Source organism: Rhinichthys klamathensis, unplaced genomic scaffold (genome assembly GCF_029890125.1).
Source record: "Rhinichthys klamathensis goyatoka isolate OS25496 unplaced genomic scaffold, OSU_Roscu_1.1 h1tg000093l_1, whole genome shotgun sequence".
Taxonomy (NCBI): domain Eukaryota; kingdom Metazoa; phylum Chordata; class Actinopteri; order Cypriniformes; family Leuciscidae; genus Rhinichthys; species Rhinichthys klamathensis.
The window spans coordinates 3230869-3251065 of NW_026606632.1; the positions used below are offsets into that span (position 1 = coordinate 3230869).

The following is a 20197-nucleotide window of genomic DNA, read 5'->3' on the forward strand; positions in this document are numbered from 1 at the left end:
CAATTCCGATTTTTTGAAAAAATTAGATTTTTTTGCAAGGCCGTTCACATTTCCAATTAAATGCGAGCTTTTGTGATCTCCTGTGTGAACGTGAAATGACCCAGAAGTGACCCGCATGCGCAGAAGAGTACTCAACGGTCAATTCCCGCCTACTTCAACGCAGAATTATCAATGACGTGCGGGTCGGATACATGTGACCTGGCCATTCAGATTGAAGTCGCATTTCAAAAGATCGGATACATATCGGATTTGGACCACATACCCAAGTGGCCTGGGTCGCATTTGAAAAGATCGGATCTGTGTCGTTCAGACTGTCATGAAAAGATCAGATACAGGTCGCATAGGGGCAAAAAAATCGGAATTGGGTCGTTTCAGCCTGCAGTGTGAACGTAGCCTTATTCCACCTGATGAAAAATTTCTCATTAATTGTAATTTAGCAATTCTAAACAAATTTCACCTAGGAAGTTTACAATAAAGCACTTTCTTATATTTAAAAAGCTTTTCTCTTTTTATGCCATTTGGAGTTTTTTCCAACCCCAAATGTTTTCCCAAGCATGTCATGAATCATTGAGTAACCTTATATAATTTTAAGTCTGGTTTTAAGTAACTTTCCATCTTTCTCCCTCTGTGTAACTAGGGTGTATCCTCCAATGCATCATGGGAGCAAGCAATGAAGCTGATAATTAACGACCCTCGTTACAGGTATCCAAATACTGCATAGCATTATTGTCATTTGATAGCGTTTACATCCTGAGCACTGCACTGAAACTCGCATCTCTTTCCGTGTGTGTGTGTGCACGCGCATGCAGTGCTCTGCCCAAGCTGAGTGAAAAGAAACAGGCGTTCAATGCTTATAAAGTCCAGACAGAGAAAGAGGAAAAGGAAGAGGCCAGAATCAAATACAAGGAGTCTAAAGAGACTTTCCAGCGCTTTCTGGAGAACCATGAGAAGATGACTTCAACCACACGATACAAGTGAGTGTTTTCAGCTCTTTTGATGATGCAACGTTAAACAATTCCCACATACTAATAAAAATAATAATTTTAATAATAAAAAGGTATACCTTATTCTTTAGGTTAAGGAGGTTTGAACAAACCTTAGCCACTGGCACCTACCCCCGTCACCTCACCTTCATAGTGGAGAGTTTTACATGCACAAGCACCACTCTTTTTTAATCTAGTATTACTATAAACAAGGTTACTGATTTTTCAGCTCTGTGTTTGTTCTCTTTATATGTCATTGATTCAGAGCAGTTAAACTTTACTCCCCTACTTACTTGGGTGATTAAAATCACATTAGTGTTGTCATGGTGACATGTTGGGAGGTTGTGGTGATGTCACGGAGTTAAATGATGTTATTGGTTTAAATCTCACTTGTAATCAGGCTTTAAATAGCAGTGTTGTTTTTCGTGAGTTCCTGTCTGCACTGTGTCATAAGGTCTCATAGATACTCTCCATTATTAATTAGTAGTTATATGATGTTAAAATGCTGTAATGTCACTGCCCCCTACTGACTAATATTTGAACTGCAGCAATGGTTGTACTTGCACAGAGATGAAATTGTTTATAAAAAAAAAGTGGCTTGCTTTAACCTAGGGCTTAGTGGCCACATACGTGGACAGCACATTTTTGCTCTTATGTCCACAATTGTGTTCACTGCTGAATTGGTGGTGTTATGGACACGTATGGGGGTACTTATACTGCCATCTGGTAGTGTCAGAAATTTATAACACACTATGGTCAAAATTCAAAATGGCGGCAAACACAAGGAAAGATTCAAGTGGTAGCTCCATACACAAACGTCGACCAGTTAAGAAGTTCTGTCATATTTCATGGCTTATTCTGATTTAGATATTTATAAAAGCCTTGTATATTTGTCATGCCATGCAAATTTGAAAAAAAAAGTGCAAAACTACCAACTTTGTAGGTCGCTAAACATGAAGTACACGTATGTGTACTTACGGACTGAAGCTCCTAGAAACAGCTAATATGCTTGTAAACATGCACACACATAAAATGGGAAAAAAGCTAGCTCTGATGCAGCTAAAAAGGTGCACATGGTCCCAATGACATAAATAACAATTAAATCACTAAATACATACGTACATACTTAAATTAGTTGGGTTGAAAATGTTAGTAAAAATGTAATATGCTAGTAAAAATGTGCACATGTAAATTAGCTTGTATATTATCCCATTGGAATAAATAACAAATAAATAATGCAAACCTACATAAATTAAATTAATTTGTATTTGATTTTATCATGTTTTTATTTCCAGAGCGTTTTTTCTGTGCAAAGAGCACTGGAGCTACTTTGGGTTAATTGATGGAGATAACACAGATTTGGATGTGTCTGATAACGATGATCCCTTAGAGATGTCTTATTGATCACAAGTTCAGTATGGTGTACCACAAGGCAGAAGGCTCAGTACTAGGGCCGTTGCTGTTCACTCTATACATGCTCCCCTTGGGAGATATCATTAGGAAGCATGGCATTAGTTTTCACTGTTATGCTGATGATACTCAGCTCTATATTTCTTCACGCCCCGACGAAACTTGCCAATACAAAAAAACCTAATGCATTGCTGATATAAAAACTGGATGACTAGCAATTACCAACTTTAAAACTAAAAAATCTAAATTACGTCATGTGCTTTCAATGAAAAATGTGGAACAGTTAGTTCATTACATCAAGGCTAGATCATTGTAATGCTCTACTGGGTGGTTGCCCTGCACGCTTAATAAACAAACCTCAGCTGGTTCAAAATGCAGCCACTAGAGTTCTTACCAGAACCAGGAAGTATGACCATATTGCCCGGTTATGTCAACATTGCATTGGCTCCCTATTAACCATCGTATACATTTTTAAATATTGCAATGTTTCCATGTTGTTTTTACTCTCTGATAGTCAAAACATGTTAAAAAATATGTGTGTATGTGTTATTAATACATTAAAAAACAGTCAGGAAAGAAACTGCTGTGTTCAAGGCAGAAATAAAGGGTTTTTCATTCTATTACACAAAGGTGACTTTATTGTGTTTTATGGAAATTCGGACCATGAGTCCACATATGTGGACATCATTTTTCTCTAAAAGTACATCATATCAAAAGATGATTCTTAGTTTTTATTATAATTAGGTTCCAATAAGACCAAATAGCAAAGAGAATTAAAAAATGCATGTAAAAAATCAGCTTGGGCCTTAAGAGGTTAAGCGGAGGGCTGTTTGTAAGTAAATGTGTGTCTTTGTGCAGGAAAGCGGAGCAGATGTTTGCCGATCAGGAAGTGTGGTCGTGTGTTCCTGAGAGAGACAGGCTGGAGATCTATGAAGATGTGCTCTTCTATCTGGCTAAGAAAGAGAAGGTTTGATTGACGGAATCTGGTTTTCACTGCTCTCTAATACATATTTACACTAATAACCTAATTACCTACTAATTCCTTTTTTTTCCCCCTTCTATTTAACAATTTAAATGTTGATATATTTTTCCAGGGTTTCCGCGGGGTTGTAAAAGGTAGTAAAAGGTAGTAAATTAAATTATGCCAAATTAAGGCCAGTAAAAAGTAGTAAAAAGTAGTAAACGTCATCTGACGAAGTAGTAAATTTTCGAACCCCCATCCAACTAGGCCTATGAGTTTCAATTTGTGTTAAGTGCAGGACTTTGTTCTAAAATTCGCGTGGATTTATTTATATGTTGCGAGTAGGACCTGTGCGATATCATGTGACGTGGTGTTTGTTCGTTCGCGCGCGCTGAAACAAACTGGGTACCCGGCTGGCCTGGCTTGCTGCCCAACCTGTTCGCGAGTTCGCTTCTATTTCAGTCATCAGTCGGCCGCCAAAGCCATATTTGATCGGTGAGTAGCCTAATGTAGACGACTGACTGCTACGCTTGTGACAGGGTGCATGTTAACTGAAAGAAGGAACAGAGAGAGAGCCCCGGCTGCGCGCGCGCACTCAATTCACTCTTGCTCTCTCTCCCTCGCTTATATTAATCAAAATCAATTGACAGACACGATGGTAAAAGGTCGGAAGACCGAAGTTTCACGTGGCGCAATTGGAAATTTATTTCCCGCTGTGTGTGAATTGTGCTAAAAAAACGTTGCCTTATCTTCTCTCACGGCGTGTGCCACATTCAGCTGACATAACCACACTTTCAATAAAGGAAAAATCTATCCTAAAAAAAACTATTTGTTGACACAAATTTTGTGCGATGTCCTAACTGATGGGATAACCACACAATGCGTACACGTCCGCTAATGACGCGTCACTTTAATGAATGGTTAACACAACGGATCTGTCCTCATGGGACTTCTGAATCGGTAACACAATATGGTTCCATTTATTAAAATCTAGTTAACTACATTAGTTAACATGAACTATTAATAAACTGCACGTCTACATCATTAGTTAATCTTTCTTAATGTCAATTTCACCATATAGCCTACATTATTGAAATCAAAAGTTGTATTTGTTAACATTAGTTAATGCACTGTGAAGTAATATGAACAAACAATTCATGTATGTTGTAAACTACGTAGTATTTTCAGGTTATTTATGTTATAATGTGTAGAAACATTGCAAAAAAAAAAAAATTAGTTTAGACTGGAGTGAGGTGAAACCAGAAAAAAAGTGCAAAGCAAGTTGTTATCTAGCAGCAATTTTTGTTATTTAATTAAAAAAAAAAAAAAGTATCTGGCAGCTAATTCTGTTAAATTTTACAGTATATGGTAGAAAATTAGACTTAAATAAACTTTTAAAATAAACTTTTTAATGCTCCGTTTTTATTCTACTTTTTGATATTGATATGATTATACCAAAACAATTATCACGTCCAGCAAAGAAGTATTTTTTTTTTAAAAAAAGGGCAAGAAAGGATAAGTGTCTGTCGGCCACCACCGAAGACCAATTTTGACCAAGGAAAAAACCCTGGACATTATGGGGAAATGCAAGTTTTCGAAGATATTTCATTACTTTACTTGTCTCTATATACGCCACTACAGTTGCATCTTGAAGTCGTGATGGTATTAAAAAATATAGTGAAGGTATTAAAAGGTATTAAATTCATTTTAAGAATTTCTGTGTATACCCTGTATTAAATGAAAGATAAAATATGATAGAGCAATAGAATGAACAGTGACAGAAACAGAAGCATGCTTTTTAGCAGGATTAATTAAGCATGAAAATATCTGAAGGAAATATATATTTGATGAACAAATTAAGCCAACTAATATGATTTATATTCTTTTGGTTTATCTACTAATACATTTAAAAATTACAAATGCAGTGAAAATTCAGGGATCGGTTACGGTATCGATATCGGCGAGTACCAAAAATGAAAGTATTGGTATCCGTCTCGTTCTGCAAAAAGTGGTATCGTGCATCCCTAATTGAAAATATTTAACGGGTTCGCGTGAGGGAGGAGCAAAGCAGTGCCATATTTGAAGCACATTTAGAGATGTGATTAAATAAATTGCTGTTTTGGGATAGTAATTTCACTGCTTAAGTCTGTGTGTGTGAGAATGTGTGTTTGTGGGTAAGTGTGTGTGATGTGACACACTTTATTATTAATCTTTATTAAAGTTTATGGCTGTTAAGTGTCATTTGTTTTTAAGTGCCAAGGTTATTATTCACCTTATTAGGGCTAAGGGCTAACGTAATGGTTAGGATAACTCAAGGGCTAGGGTTAAAGGGGTCATATAATGCCATTTTTGTACAAGTTAATATGAATCTTTAGGGTCTAAATGAAAACTTTGTAATATACTTTTATCAAAAAGTCTCATTAGTATTTTAAGAAAACACTCATTTTACCAGCTCAAAAATAGCTCTGTTTTCAGCACGCCGTTTCAGTGCACAATCACATGCCTTTAAATGATAATGAGCTTTGGTCACCCCGCCCCTCTGCGTACACAGTTTTTAATAACACAATAACCATAACGCGTTGTTCATTATAAACGTGGGATTATGAATTATATTGAGAACATTGTAACGTTACATAGAATATATGTCGTGTTGGTAGTAAAAAATATTGTGGAGGTAGTAAAAAAGGTAGTAAAAGGTAGTAAATTCATCTCTATGATTCCTGCATAAACCCTGTTTTCAGTTGGATGCGTTTCAACATGTAAACTTCAGTTATAAAGCAATAAACCTGATATGGCTGATAAAATAAAAAACCCAATAAATGTTTTTCTCTTCACATTGGCCATAATGAATGGCACCCTTTTATTAAATGCCTTTTGCAACCTCCTTTTGCCAAGATAACAACTCTTCTCCTATAATGCCTGATGAGTTTGGAGAACACCTGACAAAAGATCATTCCTCTACACAGAATCTCTTCAGATTCCCAGGTCCTCTCATTATCTATAGGGTTCAGTTTAGGAGACTGGGACGGTCATGGCAGAAGCTTCATTTTGTGCCCAGTGACCCATTTTCGTGTTGATTTTGAAGTTTGCTTTGGATCATTGTCATGATGGATGATCCAACCACAGCCCATTATAAGATTTCAAGCAGAGGTTGTCAGGTTTTTTTTTTTTTTATCTGTTGGAATTTAATAGAATCCATGATGACATGTATCTGAACAAGAAGTCCAAGACCTCTAGCAGAAAAATAGGCCCAGGCCATTAAAGATCCAGCAGTATCTAACCGTAGGCATGGGGTACTTTTCATCCCTGTGTGCACCAAACACATCTGGTGTGTTTGCTGCCAAAAAAAAGCTCCTTTTTTTTGTTTCATCTGACCATAAAATCCAGTCCCGATTGAAGTTCCAGTCGTGTCTGAGAATTAAAAATGCTTGTTTGTTAAGTTTGTTTTTGGATCAGATGATTTTTCTCGAAACCCTCCCAAACAGCTTTTGGTGATGTAGGTGCTGTGATAATTTTATTTTTTAGGCTTTCTGTACCCAAGACAACCAGGTTTTGCAATTCTCCAGCTGTGATCCTTGGAGAATATATAGACACACGTCCTCTACAGGCAGATCTGTATAATCTTTAGTTGATTGAAAATTCAAATTTCCAATGTTGTAGCTATTTTCTTACTGCCACTTTCTCTTTTGTGAAGCTCAACAATCTTTTGCAGCACATCAGAACTATATTATTTGGTTTTACTCATTGTGATGGATGATTAATGGCCTTCTAGTTTCACAGGAGTATAAATATGAGGAGACACAAAGTCAAGACTGGACACATTCATGTTCCTACAGTAGTCACCCTGGTGTGATAAATGTAAAGTGGAATGCATTTCAGAGATATTTTACCCATAAGAATTTCTAGGGGTGCCAAAAATTGTGGCCAACGTGTATTAGAGAAAAACATTTCATAATGTGATCAATTATTTTGGTTAGATTTTAGATTTTTGCAATTTTTTTGGAATGAAATATAAGATAAACAATGTAGAATTATTTTCACAGCCATCTTTGATCATATTTACCAAGGGTGCCAATAATTCTGGCCAGGATATCATCAATATCAATAAATATGATCAAAATATGTCTGTAAAAAAAACAAAACATATATATATATATATATATATATATATATATATATATATATATATATATATATATACACACAAACACCCTATCATGCGATCCGAATTTAGTCACATCTGTATTGTGTATCTGTATACTTTTTCTTCTTAAATAATGATTAAATATTTATTGCATAAAATTAAGTAAAAATATTGCCCTTAATTTGCCCAAGATCGTGGCCTGTCTGCAGCCTAATGTTATTTGATCGTGACTCAATGCTTTGTTTCAGGAACAAGCCAAGCAGCTCAGGAAGAGGAACTGGGAGGCGCTGAAGAACATTTTGGACAATATGGCCAATGTGACATACAGAACAACATGGTCTGAGGCACAGCAGTACCTGCTGGACAACCCCACTTTTGCTGAAGACGAGGAGCTACAGAGTATGAACACACACACACACACACACACACACACACACACACACACACACAGTAACAGCCGCCTCCACATGATGCTTTTAACCCGCATAAAGCGAGCGAGTGTGTTTGATATAGACAAAGCTTTTATCTTCCTCTCTGTGTGTTAGACATGGACAAGGAGGATGCGTTGATCTGCTTTGAGGAACACATCCGTGCTCTTGAGAAAGAGGAGGAGGACGAGAAACAGAAAACTCTTCTGCGAGAAAGACGCAGACAACGCAAGAACAGAGAGTCCTTCCAGGTGACACACACACACACACACACACACACACACACACACACATACACATGTAACTGTCCTGGTTTGTCCGCTGCGTCACCTGTCCAGGCTTGCTAATATGAAAAGCGCTCACCTTGATTAATTGGAACTTGATGCTGGAATATCAACAAAGTCTGTGATGACAGATGATCTGTTTGACCGAGTTTAAGGTACAGCGGGTCATTATGCCATGAGGGAGACAGAATCACTCCGCTTTATTAACACTCAGAAACCCACTGGAGTATAAATATTGTTCAAAGCGATTAATTAACTATTTTGCATTTAATATGGGTTCAAACTGCATACTACAGCTCACACTCTGAAATTTGTCGGCGATACATTTGGAACAAAAATGTTTACAATTGAAATCTCCCATGTCACTTAGACCACAGAATGGGAGAGTATGGAATTTGATTTTAGTATTTTTCGGGTCTGGGTAAGTATGGAAATATATATGTTTTCAGACTATTACCCCATTCAGTTTCCTAAAACAAAATATTGAGGATTTAAAAAAAAAAAAAAAAAAAGGATAATTTAGTGGTCATTTAACATGACTAAATGAATTCAAGATGCATATTTTCATTACGCAAAACTGCTTGTTTTTACTATAAACAAGTCTCCTTAGAACTGTACTGTATACTGAATATAATTATGATAATAATGCTATATGGGTGAATACTTTATTTAAATATTACATTTAAATTGCCTGCCATTATTATTAAAAATATAATTGGGTTACTGCAATTATTTAGCAACATAACAGCATACATAGTCAGAATGTAGCACACATGTTTAGTCAAATTTTAAACCATTGATTCACCAGATGTTAAATTTGGTCTGAAAAATCTACTGAAGTTTGAAAATCTGAATATGGAAAAGTACTGAATTTCTTTTTTCTAAATGTGTAGGAACCCTCAAAGACACCACGTCACTTTGCTGATACCTTTACTGACTAGTTTGGTTTAAATTAACTTTATTTTTGCACTTCTTGTATAGTGATAACATACTTTCAAGCCCACATCTTTTTGTTTGACCTTTTTTAAGGCTTTTTTAAAAGTCTTGAAACATTGAAATCATGCAATTTAGAAACACTTAATTTAATATATAAAAATATATATGCGTAAACATCATGTTTTTTTTATAACGAGTGGATTCCTAAAAACTCACTTTTTTAAAATGGGAAAAATAAAATGTACCATCAGTATTAATTCTTTGTGAAGGACAACATCCTTGGCATGGTTGTAAAGTGGTGTGTGTGTGTGTTTTCAGAAATTCCTGGATGAGCTTCATGATCATGGGCAGCTGCACTCCATGTCTGCCTGGATGGAGATGTACCCGACCGTCAGCGCTGATATCCGCTTCAACAACATGCTGGGCCAGCCAGGTCTCTCTCTCTCTCTCTCTCTCTCTCTCTCTCTCTCTCTCTCTCTCTCTCTCTCTCTCTCTCTCTCTCTCTCTCTCTCTCTCTCGCACTCTCTCTCTCTCTCTCGCACAAACGCTCAGAGCGTGGCAGGCTTTGATGTTGATGAATAATACATGTAAAAGGGTCCTGTCCTCATTTCTGACGTTCTCCATTTCACCCTTACAATCTGTGAACTCCACATGACTCTGAAACATCAGCACATATAAAATGGGCAATATCTTATTTTGGGCCCTCTAAAACTAAATAATTGAATGGCGAATAAAAATTCATTTTATATTATGATTGTCTATGATAATTGTTATTAAATGCATTGCAATTGGATATTGGTGTCATTTATTGTAAAAGTGATAAGCTGCTCAACATTGTTCTGCTGTTTGTAAATTTTAGGCTCCACCCCTCTGGACTTATTCAAGTTTTACGTGGAGGATCTGAAAGCTCGTTACCATGACGAGAAGAGAATCATTAAAGACATCCTGAAGGTGAGAGCGAGAGACTGACGATCAGTGTTTATCAGATCTGTGCTGAAGCCCTTGATGAAGTGTGTGTGTGTGTGTGTGTGTGCAGGATAAGGGCTTCCTGGTGGAGATCAACACAGGCTTCGAGGATTTTGGCTCAGTGATCAGCTCTGATAAACGCGCCACCACGCTGGATGCAGGAAACATCAAACTGGCCTTCAACAGTGTAAGCAGATTGCCTTGCTGTATTTTATTCAAATGAACTCTGTTCCAAAATGCAGTGCGATGCCTAACTACATTTTAAGGCAACAAATGATGGTTTTCATTCAACATGAAGGCAGGTAGGAAGTCCCAAAATTCGAAAGCGCCATTGCATGTATACTTCACAGAAAAGATAATCCCTAAATGCTGACTGTGTTGCTAGAGTTGAGGTTTCCATGACAGATTGGGCTATTTTAAAATGGACACAGGTAGCAGTTTTTTGGGCTACTTAGAATTTACAGTGGCTGCAAAAAGTTTATTTGCAAATGCTAGACTGAACTTGCTATTCATTAAGGAATCTTGAAAATGTATCTACATAAGTTTCTACATAAATATTAAACGGTTAAAACTGTTTTCAACATTGATAAAACAAAGAACCATTGATAATTGAGCACCAAATCGGAATATTGGAATTATTTCTGAAGGATCATGTGATGCTGAAGAATGAAGAACGTTCAGCTTTGCCATCACAGGAATATATTACAATTTAAAATACATTCAAATAGAAAACAGTTTTTTAAATTGTAATTTTCACTACTACTGTTCTACTGTATGTTTCATTAAATAAATGTAGACTTGGTGAACATAAGACTTCTTTCAAAAACATAAAAAAAAACTTAATTATTTCAAACATTTGACCAGTAGTATACATTGTGCATATTAAAGACTACAATGTGTTAAGAACATAAAAAAAAAACAGTATGGTAGTTTATTTTAGCAACATGCTGGCATCAAGCTATATTTTCTAATGTAGTTTGCGTTCGGGATGAAGGAAAAAATCGATTCACATATCTCTTCTAACGATTCGAATCGATTCATACATTTCAGAAATCGATATTCTAAACTTCTGTTAATAATGTAATGTTGACGGAACAATGAGCAGTGTAACCCCAGCGGACACATTTTGTAAACGCCTTTACTTGGACCCATTGTGCGAGCTGTCTCTTTAACACATGGTTTATATACAAGTTGCTGCTGACATTTTCGACACCCACCAAACAAGAGAAAACGTATCTTAAACCCCGTTGCACACCGTTTCCAGGAAACATGTCGTTCAACACGGAAACCGTAGCAAAATGTTGCGCACCAGTTTGAGCTTGAACGTGCCCCTGTTGTAAAAGGGAATGAACACATCCTGTATACGAGTCTAAATCACTATAAGTATTGAGAGTACAACGGCTTGTATTATATTTTTCTAACTCCAAACGATCAGCTAATGATTGGAACCAGCTGATAATCCCGAAAGACCCCCCGAAACTACTAGTGTCGCAGAGCGGGCGTTACGGATACACGGTGTAAAATTTTTAGTAATCAAAAAGCATGTCTAATTAATTGAAATGAAATCATGAAACTTATACAATTATTAAACTTATACAACATAAAAAAAAAAAAAAAATCACACAAATTCGGTGGTGTGTTTTCTGTGGTAATCAAATGAAGACAACTAGGGCTGGGTAAAAAATATTGATTTCTCGATTTTAATCGATTCTCATTTTTACGAACCGATATCGATTCTTAAATCCCAAGAATCGATTAGTCATCCTGTTTTCAGTTGATGAATGATTGGGACATTGCAGCACGCATCCCATCCAATAAATCGCAATAATCTTTGTGCTTTGTTACTATTGATATGAAACAAAGTTTCAGACTTCAAATTACGTCTATTTTCTTACGAAATTCAAAAACATAAACCGTTTTGGTGCTGTGGCGTGAGATCGCTCGGGCGCAGCTCAGCTCAAGAGAAGCAGCAGCACATGATCTTCTCTTCTGCCTTAATAATACCAGTTACAGCGCAAAATAAACATGAATGAACGTCTGAAAGTGTGTTAAAAGATAGAGTAGCCTACAACTTATCGAAATCCGTATCATGTCACATGGAATCGCTCAATCAGTGTTTCACCCGTGGAAAGACGTCAGTAAAACAGCGTCATGTAACGTCACATTTACCTCAGAAAGACCATATCCAGTGACCATAAACTCGTTAGTCAGCTAGAAAAATTAACTCTAGAGAGGAGCATTTTGCTAAATATATGCACCATATTACATATTCATTATATTTTTTAATGTTCTTCAATATTTAATGCATATTTGAATAAATCTGGCAAGTTTTTATGACAGCCACCATTTAAATGTTTATATTTTATATAACTTTATTATTATAAAAATAAATAAGTGTAATTCAGTGTTTGTATACAAATCAGTTAATTTTTACCTTCAATATTATTGTAGGCTAATGGAGCATATAGGCTACAACTGACTCCCATAGTTTACAGCATTAGATTTGTTTTCCTTGAGAAAATTTGCCATATATTTTACCTGATATCCAAAATAATCAATATCGAATCGAATCGGAATCGAATCGTATTGCAAGCTTGTGAATCGAAATCGAATCGAATTGTGAAATTTGTGTCAATACCCAGCCCTACTATTTATATATTTAAAGTGTATTGTTTCAGTTGTTTGTATTGTTAAAAGGCGTGAACATTAAAGGTTGATTTGAATTCCCGTCCGCTGGTCATGATAGTACGTGTATGAGAAAAAAAGAATCGGCGTCGGGCCGGGTTCGGGCAGATAATTCATGTTGATGTGTCGGGTTACATCGGGTCCGGTCGGGTTGTAATTTTCAGGCCCGTTGAGAACTCTCGTAGGCTAATAGAGCCTAGTAGGCTAACTGACTCCCATAGTTTACAGCATTAGTTAAGAGATTTGTTTTCCTTGAGAAAATTTGCCATATATTGCACCTGCTATCCAAAATAATCAATATTGAATCGAATCGTGAAATTTGTGTCAATACCCAGCCCTACATAATACAGTCATTTCATTTCTTTTAATAATATGAAATTAAACTTTTTGTCAAACAATGTGCTGCACAATGAGATTTACTGTTAAAATTAAAACATGAAAGAAAAATGTATTATTCTTTAAAACAGGAAAAACAAAGTTTTGATGATAATTTATTTGCATTAGTATTATTATTACATTGAGACGTATCTAAATACTGTACAATAGTAATATATTTCTGTCAAGTTAAACCGAACTTTTATTTTGACGGGTTGCCGTGAAGAGCTTTGAGTTTGTGTTTGACATGACGATAGTTTTTCTCAAATGAAGTGGTTAAATGCTCACAAACTGACTTTCAGAGCAGATCTGGAGATGAAGTTCATGCATTCGTGTCCTCATATAGGCAAAAAACAGCGTGAAGGTCACACATGCTTCGTTTGTGTGAGGTAAATGATGTGTGTGGCCATTTGCACCATTCATACACACAGAACATGTAGGATTCGTATTTAAATGGTCGTTTTGTTTTTCGAAACACTGGATTGATTGAAGTAAAAAATGTAAAGTTTTAAAAGTAAAACAAAAGTTTTGTAAAATTTTAATTTAATCTAGTGCTGAAGTTTACACCTATGAGTTGTAATTAATATCAATTAATTGGGGGCACAGGCTTTCTTATATATAAGGAGGGGGCTTCGAGGACAATAAATCAAAATTCAAAAATAGTTTAGAAAATGTGTATATATTATCGAATCGAAATTGGATTAAAAATCGATACTGGATTTTGAATCAAATCGTGGCACCAAGAATCGATTTTAATCCAAAAGATTCCCACCCCTAGTTTGTGTGCTAAATGCAATTTGTCCATGTCAGTTGCTGCCTTTGAAATGAAACCTCATAAGCGACTGACCTGAATGATTCCACAGGTTGGATTCTGTCTTGCCTGTGTAGACTTTAGAAAGAAAGCCAGCTCACTAAAGTTTGGAGCAGAGAACCAGTGTTTAGTTTATGTTTACTGATTAATGAGGTGAGAGTTCATATTCATTGACTTATGTTTGGTTTCTTTTCCTGGTTCTGCTTATAGTTGCTGGAGAAGGCTGAAGCACGTGAGAGGGAGAGAGAGAAAGAGGAGGCCAGGAAGATGAAGAGGAAGGAGGCGGCCTTTAAGAGCATGCTGAAACAGGCCACGCCCCCTCTAGAGCCCGAGGCCACATGGGAGGGAGTATGTCACGCTATTACAATAAATATCAACAATTATATAGTTTATCTATTAGAAGTAGAATCTGTCTGAACTGACTCCTTATGATGTATTAGTCTTCCTCTACTGATCTGGTGTGAATGTGTTCATGCTTGCGCAGGTACGAGAGCGTTTCCTAAAAGAGCCTGCGTTTGAGGACATCACTCTGGAGTCTGAGAGGAAGAGGATATTCAAAGACTTCATGCATGTACTAGAGGTATAAAAGAATTATGAATGGTTTTTACAAGACTTTTTAAAGAAGGCAGATTCATATGTACAAGAATTGACTTGAGAATAGGTGTTCATTTTTCTGTACGGTTTATCTTGTGACATTCAAGTTTTTTTTTCTATTTAAAAAAATATATTTTATTATGCTTTTTTTTTTTCATTGCCAGCTTTCTTTAATGTGTAATGATGCTGTTTGAGCATGAAAAGGTCTGCAAAGTTACAAAGCCAAAGTTCCAAATTGCGACCATTTTGGTCAAATATGCTCCCAAAATTGAATCTGTGCAACATAATTTTTTTTCAGAGCATTTATGCGAGTGCTAGGCTTGCTACGATAGTCGGTGTTACCGGTGTTACGCGGTGTTCAGTCGCAACACCGGTTTCATCACTTGCCCACCGCGGCACCGAAAAAAAAAAAAAAGTTTTAAGTTACGCAATTTAGCAGTATCCTTTTTTCTCTGTCACCCGTTGACTAGCATTGTATGAATAACGCTCTTATTAATGTGAATGCTTTTAAACCATTCAAGCGTGACAAGACTAAAGAGACCGCGCTGTAAGTCCTGCCTATTACACACACGACCCACAGAAAAGACGTGCGTCAGTATCGAGTTCTCTTTCGGGCTTGAACAAACCATAACACACACAAATTATGCCAAAATGTCAGTTTTGTCGAGTTTCCTCATAAGAGCAGTCTTAAATTATTTAAATAGTCTTAAATGAACGTAGAGATTTGTGAGAAAATGGGACGTGTGTCAGATCGCGTCTCTGTCATCAGCGGCTGGTCTTAAAGTGTCATTAATGTTAATCAAAGAACAAAGGGAAGGAGGATTATTATTATTACCCGGCGCTAGGGCTGGGCGATATGGCCCAAAAAAATTATCACGATATTTTTTTTTATATCAGTCGATATCGATAATTATCACGATAAATGTCAAAGCTTTATTTCTTTCAAGTTTAAAGGCAGATTTTTGCTCCTAAGTGAAAGTTGTATAAACCAGAGCGTTAATTGTGGTTTTAAACTACTCTTTATTGTCAGAACATATGACAAACACTTGCCAAACAGGTGAACATTTCACAAATCTGAGGTAGAACATTCAAACATTTGTCATTTTACCTTAACAAAATTAATATCTGAATAGAAAAATATTTCTTCAGCACAGTTTGCAGTGCAGGCTGCAATATTCAAATTACATGTTTTGTCTCGAAATGCATATTTGACAGTGAGTTGACAGTAAATCTGCATCCTAACTCAAGCTAATACTATTATGTTAAATTTATGTTCATTAACAATAACCGTAACATCTGTTTTTTTTTTAATAAATGTAACGACCACATTTTTATTTGGTAAAATGTAATATTCTGACTGTTTGAGTTTTATTAAAATTTACCATTGGTCATCCAGTTGTATCATACATTTAGATCATGATAATCACAGATAAAACCAGGCATAGCCTAGGCTATAACTTAGAACCTCACTATCATGGCAAAATTTAACTTTATGGTTTCGTATTTGTATGAAAAAGTAGCCTAACAGTTAAATACATTATTAAATACTTTAATGATATTCCATTAGTCATTTAATACATTGTCTACATTAATAATATTATACAATTCAATATGTATATCCCACATTTCATGGTGCAGTTAATATTACTAGGCTAACCTTACAGTAAATCCATGGTAGGCTAAATGGATTCAGTATCAATTCAGATTCTGACTGTATCGTTGCGCGCAGTGTTTCTCCTGTTTGTCAGCGGGGTTTCATCTGCCTTTAAACATTTGTGTTCTTCGCTGAAATCAAGCGCTTCTCACTGGATCTCGTGACCGAGGCCGATCAGAGTAAACGCGTGTGCTCTAGTGAGCTCGCGCTGGGCTGCCGTTTGGACTTTGAGCCAAGCGGATAAACAGTCCGTGAGGCGCGCGCGGTTCAAATGAGTTTCGTTCCGCTTGTGGCGCATAAACATTATCGAACATTTATCGACCTCTTGATATCGTTTTATCGAGAAAAATTATATCGCGATAATTATCGTTATCGTTTTATCGCCCAGCCCTACCCGGCGCCAGGAGGATTATTATACCGGTAGCCTAATAATCATGAATGCCAGTAATGGAGTGGCCATCGGGAGAGTCGGGACTTTTCCCGGTGGGCCGGTGGTGTTTCGAGGCTGTAGTCAAACTTTATTAATGAAACAGAAAATCAGAGGGAATAATTTCTTTAATGTATTTTATTTATTTTTACTACCGGTTGGCTGGTCACACGGCTTTCATAGTTTTCAGTTACGTGACTGGTGCGGTCAGATCGCATGTCAATCAAACTCCCTGCGAAGGATGAATTGAAGCTAATTTAAAAGTGAAAGTGAAGTGCACACTGCCGCACCAACTTTTTATAAGCGATGTAAAAAAAAATGTACATGATCGTTCCTGCCCCCCGATGAAACCGATATTACCGGTGTTGTCACAAGTCGATTAACCGTTGGGAGAATAGTATCACCGTCACATCTCTAGCGAGTGCAAATAATTGTTTTGGTGCAACTTTTTTCTAGAGATGCACCGGTTGACTGGCCATAAATGGCAGTTTTTATTAAATGGCCATATTGGCTGATCTCTATTCTGGACTTGCTCACTGCAGTGCATTAATTTCCTGAAATGCCATTTGTGTGAAAATATTACGAAGTCTCTTAACAGGCCGTTAACACCGGCTAGAGACGTGACACGCTGAAGACCGATGCAAAGAGGAGAGCGCAGACGCGCAGCAGAGAAAATACCAGGCACAGCAAGATCACTGTTTGTGATGCTTGAAATATCGAAAGAAAAATATAAATATTAAATTGAAAATTATAAGCGTTTACAGCAGTACCCAAAGAAACGCTTATTTTCCATAATCGTAACCTGCTGTCCGAGAGTAAATTTTCATTTTCATTGTCTGTCTGCTGTTTTTGTTTTGTGCTGGTGTCTTGTGTAGCATCATTTCACAAATCTAAACTCAGACCATTCTGTATTTGCTCTAAGTCTTGAAATTATGCAATCTAATTTAAATCAAAAACAACTGCTCATGCTACATGTGTATAGCATCTTTGTTTGGATTGATTAAAATGCAGTGGTTGCCTCTAGTTTTCAAATTTCAAATGTGTTCAAAAATCACACTTGAAGCGGTTGACCAATCACAACACAGTGGTCCAACCGACCAATCAGATCATATTGTGCTTTTTAAACCGAGCATTACTGACAGACTTGGAAGAGAGATGCTGCAAAAATATCAAATATGGGAAAAATATTTGAACATATTCTAGTAGCCCCACCGCCCCCCGACTAATTTGAGTCAAGAATTCAGTAATTCATTGATTGTCTGATTTCTTTACAGCATGAATGTCAGCATCATCACTCAAAGACTAAAAAACACTCCAAGAAATCCAAGAAACACCACAGAAAACGTTCCCGATCTCGATCAGTGAGTACTACCTCTAGTCATCTCATACCATACCTTTTGGTGGATATTTGTCGTTCTGACATTGAAATTTGCCATTAATGTGGCTTGTATGTGAATGTATCTGTGAAGGGAACTGTCTTCAGAAAAGTTTCGATGGCATTTTCTTTTGGTCTTACCTCTATATAATGGCAAATGCAGTGGTGTTCAAGCAAAAGGGAACCACCTTTATTTCTGCTGCTCCATATGCACCACCTGCTGTCAGAGTGAATCTGCATTTTCATTCAGCCCATCTGCCATTTTTGTTCTGACCAATTGAATATAAAAATGCGATTTTTCTTTATTTGAATTGTGAAGTTGTTAAATCATAATTTTTAAAGGCATTTTACAGTTTATGGTGTTGCAAACAAACAAGTAAATTGCTAACTAGGGGTGGTAAATCTGTCTGATTTCCCGATTCGATTCGATTACGATTATTGAAGTCCCGATTCGATTACAGTCGATTTTCGATTATTAACGATTCTCGATTAGCGATTATTGATTTTCCATTTCACAACAGTAAACTAAAATACACTAGACCAACATATGATTATATTAGCAGCAACATTTTGGTATTAATTGCACTTTTTATTTGTTTGATATTCAATGAAAATGTATTGATATAGTGAGGACATGCAAACATGCTTGTTGTCTACTTCTTAGGCAACCCATTATAAATAAATACATTTTTAAAGCAATTGTGTTGCATTATAATGCAAAGGCACCTGGTTCTATTAACTGACAGCATTAAAAGGCATTTTGTGATTTCCTTCAATTGAAAATCTTTGAAGCAAGTTTGGGGGACTCTAGGGCACCCAATTCAGAGAATCACCCAGAAATTCAAAAGAACAGCATTTATCTGAAATAGAAAGCTTTTGTAACATTAAACAATACCGTTCAAAAGTTTGGAGTCGGTAAGAATTTTTATTTATTTTTTTGGGCGAAAGAAAAAAGAAATCATTACTTTTATTCATACAAATCGATTATCTGAATCTTTTGTGTGTGTGTGTGACTATAAATACGGTGCTTTAAAAGTAAATGACCCATAAAGAATTAACGTATAATATATTTTATTAACATTGCAAAGAACCAACAGGAAAATAAATGTGTGCCTGAACTAGGAGCATACTTGTAGTAAATTCTTTCCTCTGACTGGAAACGTGTCAAATGGCTTCTCATATTTGTCGTGTTTCCGTCGTTAGTTTTATTCTACAAAGCTTACAACTAGGGTTGCTCTTGTCCAGCTCCTTTCCCCCTTCAACTTCAGAAGCCAAAATTTCCACGTCAGCTAACCTAACAAGGAGGGTGTTTGGATTTAGCGCGCTCAGCCATCGCGTCTCTGTTATGTGCACGCCACAGACGGGTCCGGCCACTGCACTTCCGCGCTTCAGAGTTCCGTCTTTCGCGTTCCGTCAATATTACGTTATTATAAATATATATAAAACTTTTTTTTTTTTTTTTTTTAATCGATTTTTTTACATTTGTGAATCGATTCAGAATCGTCCACGACCGCATCGCGATGCATCTAAGAATCGATTTTTTCCCCCACCCCTATTGCTAACCGCTCACTGAATTCAGTCCAGACTAGGGCTATATAAACCGCAATGTCTCGCAAGTATCGTGATGCCAATTAAAACAGTCTTTTTTCAGACAGTCATCGACAATATCGGGTAAAAAGGACAAATATATTTCACATAGCCACATATTTACACATAATTATTCACAGACGAACATATTTTCTATATGCTAGAAGTCAGTAGGTTTAGGAATAGAAAATCGATTCCAATTCTTGATACCATTCTTTAAGCGCCAAAGAGAACATTTCTGCATGCCCACTGTTTTCTGTGCTGCCCACACATCCTGCGTGCATGGAGTCTCATATGGTGCATGGACAAATACACACAATCACACATGTAGACACAGTCGGTTTTGTCTTAAGTGAACTTTAATGGTTGAGAAAGAAAAACAGACGGCCTATTGGATCTGTTCATTGACAGCAGCCTAATAGATATACCCGTTGCCACCATTCAATCAAAGAACAAAAGAAAAAGAAAACCACTCACTGAATTTAACAGAACTTAAAAAGCCTAATCTTTATTTGATTTGTCTGTTGTTGGGAGTTGACTGCTGTAACGCCAACGTGTGTGTGTATGCGACTGTTTT

The 20197-nt window shown here is 36.6% G+C and overlaps 1 protein-coding gene across 1 annotated transcript in view; it reads left to right on the forward strand.

Annotated features, from left to right (window-relative positions):
* Positions 1-20197, forward strand: part of prpf40a (PRP40 pre-mRNA processing factor 40 homolog A) — a 50658-nt gene that overhangs the window by 22373 nt on the left and 8088 nt on the right. The window contains exons 13-23 of the mRNA XM_056252242.1: positions 638-702; positions 810-974; positions 3252-3360; positions 7747-7897; positions 8044-8177; positions 9465-9579; positions 10006-10097; positions 10183-10299; positions 14194-14331; positions 14468-14563; positions 17933-18019. Coding sequence (XP_056108217.1) covers positions 638-702; positions 810-974; positions 3252-3360; positions 7747-7897; positions 8044-8177; positions 9465-9579; positions 10006-10097; positions 10183-10299; positions 14194-14331; positions 14468-14563; positions 17933-18019 — 1269 coding nt within the window. The remainder of the gene's footprint in view (positions 1-637; positions 703-809; positions 975-3251; positions 3361-7746; positions 7898-8043; positions 8178-9464; positions 9580-10005; positions 10098-10182; positions 10300-14193; positions 14332-14467; positions 14564-17932; positions 18020-20197) is intronic.